General features: G+C 52.4%; 1 protein-coding gene across 1 annotated transcript in view; it reads right to left on the bottom strand.

Annotated features, from left to right (window-relative positions):
• The window catches only part of LOC113490931 (LIM homeobox transcription factor 1-alpha-like), a 23,032-nt gene that overhangs the window by 2,999 nt on the left and 10,924 nt on the right, over positions 1–9,109 (bottom strand). The window contains exons 2-6 of the mRNA XM_026867540.1: positions 2,456–2,688; positions 1,835–1,992; positions 1,676–1,753; positions 780–912; positions 275–433 (exon numbers count right to left, since the gene is read on the bottom strand). Of these exons, the coding sequence (XP_026723341.1) occupies positions 275–433; positions 780–912; positions 1,676–1,753; positions 1,835–1,992; positions 2,456–2,688 (761 nt within the window). The remainder of the gene's footprint in view (positions 1–274; positions 434–779; positions 913–1,675; positions 1,754–1,834; positions 1,993–2,455; positions 2,689–9,109) is intronic.

Genomic DNA, 9,109 nt, shown 5'->3' with positions numbered 1-9,109 from the left:
TAAGAGACAGTCCTTGAGCAGTCTATTCCACTCTCTGAGTTGGATTTCACGTTGGATGGAGGGAAGACCCCAGCCCTGCTCCCTGGCCCTTAGCAGGGCTCAGTCTGAGCTCTGGCCTCCCCAAACTGCTGAGAAAGGCTCAGCCCAAAGTCTAAGTCCTGCGGAGCGCTCACTGCTGCTGGGCTGTCTCACAGCAGAGTTGGCTTTTCATGACTTGGACTGCTCCGTGCAGGTTTGACGCAGAGACAGGACAATCTCCCCACCGCTCTCCTACCGTAGGGGTGCAGATGGTCCCCTGGCAGCTGGGGCGGCGTCAGCCCTTGTCTGTACAAGTCTGTGCTGTAGCCGTTCTGGTCCAGGGGCAGCAGCTGCTGCTGGGGGATCCTGGGGTAGGGGACCATGAGCCCATCCAGGCCGTGAACACTCGCGCCGTCTAAAGACACAACCGGTGGGATGGGTTGAAGCAAAGGGCACGTGGCACGTGCTGGGGCAGAGCACTGTCACAAGAACATTATTGAGGCTGCTGCAGTGGTATGTGGCGCATACATGCAACAGAAAAAAACCCTCGTCTTCTCAAAACGAGGAGATACGTGCTGCATCACGAGTGCCCGGGAGTCTGCCTGGACGTTACCAAGTTATTCCAGCCTGTACGTCCCAATTCAGTTACAACCTGCCTGCTTTTTGCTAAACTCTTCCTTGCACCCGTTCTCGCTCGAGTCAATCCCCTCCGTCCCAGCCTGTGGCCCCCAGAGCTGTCACCGTGGGCCATGGCTCCTCACCTTCGCTGTCATCGTTGCTCTGCCGGCTGTTGCGGCCGGTCCCTCGGCCTGTCCCTAAGCGAGGGTTGCCCAGCTGGTCTTGCTCCTGCTGTTGCTGCTGTTGCTGTTGTTGCCTGCGGGCAATCTTCTTCATCTGCAGGGAGACAGAGACCCCGGGTTTGAGGGTTTGACTTAGAGAGGAGGGGAGAGGGTCACGTTTAACACAGCAGTGGCCACAGCCACCTGCCTTGCACAGAGACCGAGCCCGGCCGTGGTACAGCCCAGCTCAGACTCCTCGGGGTGACTCCTCCGCAGTCAGCTCTGCGTGAGAAACAGGGCCGGCAGAAAAGGCCCCATTACCCCTGGGGGAGATGCCATTTGCAGTTTAAAAACCAAACAGCTTTTTTATCACTACAAAGCGAGGTTTTTCAAAGCCACATATTTTCTGGTTTCACCCTTTCCGTTCTGCAGAATTAGAAATGTTTCAACTTCTAGAAGAAAGAAGTGGGAAACCCTTCTAGTCTTTCTATAGTGAGGGGGGAAAAGTAGAAAAAGTAATGAAAAAAAAAAAACAACCCACAACGTGGAAAATCACAGAATCATCAAGGTTGGAAAAGACCTTGAAGATCACCTTGTCCAACCACTAACCTAACCCTGACCGTTCTCAAAATGTTACACCCTGCAAACATCTGTAATGAATCGATTTTTCTATTTCTCTTTAAGCTTGTGCTACTACTAGATAGTGGCCTGTAGGACCAGGGGGAACCTGTGGTTTGGTCCTGCAGAGCTGTTCTTCTGTTCTTCTCACTTTTTTTTATTTTTTTTAAGCTATTCTACGTTTCCTTTTAGCTGAACGAGCATGTGGGATATCCCACAGGCAGGCAGAACCCCGCTGTGGCACAGGAACCAACACTCACCTTGGCTCTTTGGTTCTGGAACCAGACCTGAACCACCCGCACAGTCAAGCCCGTCTCAGCTGCCAGGGTCTCTCTCACCTGTCCACAAAACCCAGAGAGCTGAATCAGAACTTAGGTGGCACTTTAAAGGATCCAAGCCAAGGAGCGCCCTCCTTATACCTTTCTGCAGGGTTTTGAGGAAACCTCGAAGGAGGCCTTGAACGCCCGCCGCTGCTGCGTGGTGAGGATGGTGCGCGGGCGCTTGGAGCGCTTGTGGTCTTTGCTCTCCTCGCTGCCTTTGCCGTGCGAGTGGCTGCCATCTTCATCCTCACTTTTCACTGCAACGGAAGATCGGTAGCAGGGATTCAGCAGAGAGCCGCCTACCCGAGCCATCTCCCAGGGCAAGGATCCAGAGGAACTTTGACCTTCCAATGACTTTGACCTTCCAATAACTTTGACCTCCACGCACAAGCGTGGAGTGAAGCCAGGAAAGCTCATGGACCGAGCTGGGGCTCAGGGGAACGCTGTCAATTCTGAGACAGCGCTGATGGGCCAGCCTGGCCCCGTATCATTCCTTCTGCTACGTCTCAGCCCATCCACACCTCTCCAGATTGGCCGAGTGGATCTCAGCAGCCTGGTACCCCCTTGCCTGCCTATCACCAGGGGGAAGAGATGCTAAAACCTCCATCTACCTCCATCTACCCCTTCCGCAGCCTTCTCTGTAGCTAATTAAGGCCTGAGCAATACCTGCCCTCTGTAGGAACCCACCCCAGTTCCCCACCCTTGGCTCCAGCCCCTCACCAGACTCAGTGGGCGCAGGGCTGATAGCGCTCAACATCTCCTTCTCCTTCTCGTAGTCACTGCGGCACAGCAGCTGCCCCTCTTTGAGCACAAACTCGTCTCCCCGCTGCAGGCGCCGCTCGCACTCGCAGCAGTAGAAGCAGTGCACGTGGTAGACGTTCTCCATCACCCTCATGATGAGCTCGGAGGGGGCGATCGCCTTCAGGCAGCTGCTGCACTTGGTCTGGAACAACCTGCAAAGAAGGTCCCGGCGGCTGGATGTTGGGCAGGGAAGATCAGCCCTGGGTTGGGGCTGAGGAAGCTGAGGGAGGAAGGGGGTGGGTGTTTGGAGCTGTGCTAGCACATCCCAGCAAGGAGCGGACATCCCCGCTGTGCTTTGGAGCTTTCTGACCCTCTGTGGGACCAGGGAGGAACACAAACTTGCCTGGTCCATCAGGACAGAGATCCGTGTCCCCTCTTCCTCTCCAGGGCTGTTCACTGCCTGGCTTTGTTAGGTTGCTCCTAGTGAGAGGACTTGAGGGACCCAGGCTCTGGAGGAGCCTTACGCAGGGAGTCCCACGGGAGAGGCTGTTTGTGCCCCACGCCGTGTCCAGAGAGAGAAATAAACAACTGCTGAGCGCCCCGCGTACGGAGCAGATGGTTCTGATGAAGTAATTTGGGATCTAAACAAATGTGAGCAGTGGTGGCTGCCGGCTGACAGCTTCTATTTAGCCACTTGACAAGAGAAAGTAATAAAATAGGGATTAATTAGGCTGTTGTTTAAACACACAGGATCTTCCCCACCAGCAGGGAACTCATAAACTGGGATTGAGAACAAGACTGGGTTAATCCTCCTGGCAAACTCTGCGGAGCAGGATGAAGAGGCTTACAGGGGTGGGCTCATCCCTTCCAAATACCACCCTGGATTTGTGCTGTGCGGTGGCTTTCGGCTGAAGTGTCTGGGACATTCCAACTGGAATGGTGTGGGATTTCTCTCCTTTGTGTGAGTGTGTTTGTGTGCATGTTCCCCTCTCCTTCCCTCTCTCTCTCTCTCTCTCTCTCCCCCCTCTTCCTCTTTGTCTTCCTGTAATTCACACTTGAAAAATAAGAGTCGAATGTGAGTTGGAAAAGCTGGGAGTAAAGAGCAGCCTTTTAACCACAACCTCGCGCTGTCTTGACGAAGGAGCAAACCAGGAGCATGTTCCAGGAACAATCCCAGTCCGAATCTGGGCTGAGTCCAAATCTGTGCCTTTCCTAACACCAACATCCTTCTGTTACAGCAGAAATGAAATAGTAAAAAGAATAAAAAGGAGCCACCAACGGAGCCAGCCCACGATCATGGCTATCTGGGATCGGTCGGGACCATGTCACATACTACTAAACATTAAGTTATTCATGTTCCTGGACTTTAAGCCCAGATGGAAGATCATGGTGATCTAGCCCGACCCAGAGGCTCTCACCCAGGGATTCCCCCCTTGGGCCTGGATGTGCAGCAAAGGGCAGCCAGCCGCTCTCTGGGGGCTCTGAGGGATGGAGGATCTTCCACATCCATTTGGAAGAGGTTCTAGAGGCCAACTAGCTTCTCATTCCTTATTTCCACTTGGAATCTTACTTTTTTCCATGCCCAGCAACTAGACTTTGTCATGTCTTTCTCTTCTTGAGAGCCACTTATCATTAGTTATGCCGATTGTGGGTAATCAAGCTGTTCTTCCTGCCAGGTTTCTGTCCCTTGTCCTTCAAACAACTGGTTTAGGAGTGAGTGCTGACTTTCCTTTGCATCTCAGCTGGGAGAATTACCGTCCCCGAAGAAAGGTCTGCCTGGCTTTGCTGTTTGCTGTTGTGTAGCTGAATCTAGTGACACAAATACCACTCGACTTTGAGACAAGCCCCGTGCTCCCACCTGGTCTTACCGTGTCTTTCAGAGACAGGTTTACTCCTGCAACACACCCGGGCCAAGCTGGTTCCACCCCAGAGCCCCAAATCCAGGGACAGACACATTAAGAATGTAGACTGGACAAACAGAAGCTTTACTTCAATATCCCAACCTGACTCTGAGTAAGGAAGAGGATAGTTTAGGAAAACACTGGTAGAAAACTCTCTGTCTTGTTTCATTGTGTTTTCTTAATTATTTTTATCCGTATAGATTCTGGACATTCCCTGGGTCCTTTAATATTTCTAACCTCAGTGATATTGCTGGTTGCTTGTGGAAAATGTCCAGATTTTTTTTTTTCTTTTTGCTTAGCCAAGGTAGGTAGAGGAAAGCTTTGAGCATGATGTGCTCCTAACTGGGGGCAGGCTGACAGCGAGAGGGATGGAGCAGAACAAGGAAACATGGAAACAGATGTCGGAGCCGGGAAAGGAGACCTAGTCACCTGCGAAGCACCAAGCCCATTCCTCCTGCCGCTGTTGGGACGAGGCCTTTAGCAAGCCTTATTTAAAGATGCTGTCATGTGCCAGATTTGCATGAAAAGGGCTTTTTTTGCAGCTATCAGGTGAGGGAAGTGCCGCCACTGCAGCGTAACTCAATAACGCTTTTGGCAGCGCAAGGCCTGCACCCTCCCATCTCCCAGCTAAGCCCTGAAAACAAATCCGCTCTGCTTTGTACTAATTGAAGAAAACATTCAGCAAGCAGCTCATAAACACGGTGTCAGCTCGCATTACACAAAATTAAAATTCTCAGCCCCTCCAACACCAGGAATTCCTAAAGAGGCTGGTTTTAATATTGCCTGAATCCGTTTAAGTCAAGGTAATATTGTTTGGGTTGCCATAGGAACAAAATACATCTCCGTTGCTGGCAGTGGGTTACAAGGAGGCTTGGGAGGCTCTGTGGATGCGGCTACACGATGTCTAGAAGCGGCTGCCCGCAGAAGCTACGCTGAGGGACAGTCCCAAAAATAAGCGGGTTCCCAGGTTCATAACGAAAAGCGCGTTCAGGCACAGCAGTGACACGAGGGAGACCTCTGCGTGCTCCTGGAGAAGAGCAGAGCCCCAGCAGGACCACTTGGAAGTGCCTGTGACTCTCAACAACTCTGTCCCACGCCGGTTGGAAAGACCCGTAATGCCTCCTGAGCCTCATAGTCCACGTGCCTCCACTTGTGTTTTGACCAAGTCTCCCCACATCCTTGAATTAACACCCTGGTTTCCTCAAACTCCCAGCTGAGTTTGATTTCTGTTCCAGATGCCCTGACAGGAGATGTGTTAAGGCTATCAACTTTTATCCCTGGGAATGTTCAGAAGCCATCCAGCGAGCAGAGGCAGGCGGGTTCACGCAGGTACATATCCCACGTCCTTCTTACCAGCTTGCCTCTAATTACCTTTGCAAAGGTAATTAGATAGAATGATAGAATTTGATTTTCCTGCCAGGGGAGGGCTCACCTTGATGGAAAAAGTGTCAGCAGCAGGAAGGCAGATGGGCTTATAAGTGGGAACATCTCTGGGATTTGCAAAGGCGGCGGCTCTGGAGTGAGAGGAGCAGTTACTCACCAGTCAGCATCACGAGAGAGGCTCGGGGTGACAGGGACAGGTTTTGGCAGCCGCTTTGTCACCCTGACGGACACTCGAGGCAAGAGAACCGGCGCTGGGGGGTGCAGAAGCAGCCTGGCAGCTGCCTGACAGAGGACAAGCACATCTGGAGCGTTTGCCAACTCGGAGACAGCACGTGTCACCCGGGCGGGGATGAAGACACAGGGTATGTTCAGAGCGCTCCGGCGCCGGGCTGGAGGCCAAACCCGCCGGCTGCCCACGCTCCTCCTGCCGGGAGGTACTCGGGGCCGGCCCTGGGGCTGCACAGCTGGCACATCTGCCGAAAGGGCTGAGTGCTGCCGGCCTGCGGGACACGGGCAGCAACTCCCTGGAAGCCCCAACGTTATTTCTCTATTTATTTCTCTCTCAGCCCAGCATCTTCGTGATGCTCGCTGAAATCTTGGTCCCAACCAGCATCCGGGAGCAAGGGGTTACGTACTCTGTGAAAACCTATTTCTTGATTTAATCCCCTCACCCTACCTACAGCATCCCCCTCTCTTTTTTACCATTAACAATCCACTTTTCCTTTAATTACAAAACAGTTGGGGAGGGCCCAGCATGTAAATTCGGTTCAATGAAGTTTCAAAGCGTGGAGCAGTGGGAAGAGGAATCACAGCGAAGTGACCACGCGTGTCTGTCCGGCTTTGGCACCCAGCTGAGGAGCCCTGAGATCTCTCTACATCTTTTCAGCCATTTCAGGGACTTAATTTATCAGACTTTAGTCCTGGTAAAACACCCCAGCGCCCAACTCTCCGCTAATCCTTGCTGATCGCCCCTGTCACCGCTTAGGGCACCGCTGGCTCTGCCGATGGCTCTGCAGGAGAAGCAGCAGCCCAGCTCCCCGCTCTCCAGATGGGGATGAGCGGAGCAGCAAGTTATTTGAGAACCTCTCTGACCTGCTGTGGCCCAGAGAAGATGCTGACCCAAGCCTGGGAAGGGTAATTTGGGGGGCATACGATGGTCTCGACGGGATTAAAAGGTGTTAATGAAGCAAGGAATAAGCTGGGAGGCCTGTGCTTCATGAAACTAGCTTATTTAGTTAGGGTTTAGTCAAAATGAAGCAGTCCAGGCTTAAGCAAGGTCTGTTTACTTAACATTGAGCTGCAAAATCCATTGTAGCCGTCTGAAATATTGAAGTGGAACTTGCAAAGCCTCTTTCCAGATTTCGGGCTGGGGGCTGAGGGCATGATGGGGAAGGGGACACGCAAGGGAAACGAGGAGGCGGCAGCAGCACAATATGCTCTTTCATTCCCCACCGCAATGGCCATTTCCCCCAATTCAGCGATACAGAGCGGCACCAGGGGATTAAGGGGGGAAAATTTCCTTCTGCTTAATTTCTGACTTCTTCCAGCAACGTCTGGGTCAGAGAGAGAAGGAGTAATTTGGGGGCAACAGTTACCTTTGCTCTCCATTCCCTCCAGAGCTCTTTGTTACATGAACAGCTTTACCCCCAGAAAGGAACTTTGTGAGTGTGTAATTATGCAATTGTGCCTCTTGTCAGAAAGAGCCAGGACTCAAACAGTCTCAAACTTCCTCTAATCTGAGCGTGTACACCGGAAAAGAAGTCTTCAGAAGTCAAAGCTTACCAAAGCCAAACTGCCTGCTGCATGCAAAGCTCCGCCCTGAGGAGCGGAAAAAAACCCCAAATTTAAAATAACAGGTGTTATCGCACTTCAATGTTTCACTAAAAGGCAGAAGGATGGGGAAGGAGTCGAAGAGCCACTGTGGCACTATTGCTGTTGCATCTTCATGGTCACACAGTGGAAATGACCCGACCTTCTCCATCCAGCACTGGAAATGGAAGGGTGAGGGCAGCACCACGGTCACGTAGGACAGAGGGATTTGGGGATGGAGCAGGCAGCAAAGAGATCTCCCCACGAGCAGCATTTAATGTAATTGCGCTTGGTTATAAAAAGTAGCCAAAAAAACTTCATCTCCTAAGTGTGGTCCTGCTTGGCTGGACCCTGTAAATGCCCTTGGCACCCACCCAGAAGGTAAGAGGTGTTACAAGCTCCGCTCCCTGGGCTTGATTCTGTTCGTGTCAGCGATGAAAACCGAGACTAACACCCCACACACACACCCCCCAACCACTACCACTGCCGAAAACCTAAACCAGAAGCAAAACAGAAAAGCAAAACAACACCAAAGAGGTTCCCAAAGCCGGAGAGTTTCATAAATATTAAAGTGACACGAGTGAAATGCTACTGAAAGATTTAATACTGTGCTGCTGCTCTGTCCCTCAAGGGGTTAAACCCCCCACTGCGAGGATATTACTGCCAGCACGGTGGCACTGAGCCATCACCATATAATCTGATGAACTCTTTTATTAAATTTCACAGGCCTGTCTTCTTTATTAAAATCTCCCAGAATTCATAGGGCGCCTGTCATATCACTGCTGAATGCTAACAAAAAATGTGGGTTGGTTGTTGTGGTGGGTTTTTGTTGTGTTTTTTTTTTTCCCCCCCCTTTTTCCCCGAGTACTGCCAGGGAGGGATTGTGCTGCGGTGAGTGGCTCTGTCAGGTGAAGGAGAGGTGGGAGGGATGGTGCTACTGCCCAAAGTACAGTGGGAAATGGGGGCTGCGTGCTTTAGCAAGCACATACCCCCCCAAACCATCCCCCTCCGCACCCCACAGCCATTCCCTGCTGAGACAGAGCTCAGCGGCGAGGAAAATGGGTCGGAAAACTTGAGTTTTACCTGTCTCCGTGCTTTCTTTCCTGGAGGGGCAGCTCGCAGCCTGCGGCCCTTCCCAAAGCCCGCTGTGAGTTTGCAGGGAGGGATCAGCATGGCAGGACATTTTTCCCCAGGAACTTTTCTTCACACTTTTCCCCAGGAGCCAGCGTGAACTGCTGCTTCCAAGGAGGAAAAAGGAGCAGACTCCCTCCCAACCCACCCAGAGCGGCGGGTGACAGGTCAGGGTGTACCCTGAGCCGTTCCCCCCGGCCCTTGGCTTGGAGCTGCTGACACCCCGTTTCACATCCAAGCTGCCCTGCCACGAGAGCCCTCCCAAACTGAAAATACTCCGTCGCTGTGGCTGTGCCACGGAGGGGAATCCAGCGCCTGCCATCACCCTCACCGCTGCGAAGCCGAGGCAAAAATGTTCCTGCTCTGCTTTAATCCCTCCCGGGGCTGCCTCTGAGCTGTAGGAAGGTGG

The sequence above is a fragment of the Athene cunicularia genome, unplaced genomic scaffold, assembly GCF_003259725.1.
Source record: "Athene cunicularia isolate RWA unplaced genomic scaffold, athCun1 SCF_7, whole genome shotgun sequence".
Lineage (NCBI taxonomy): Eukaryota > Metazoa > Chordata > Aves > Strigiformes > Strigidae > Athene > Athene cunicularia.
Note: the sequence above shows the minus strand (reverse complement) of the source record. Positions and strands in the feature narration are given on the sequence as shown.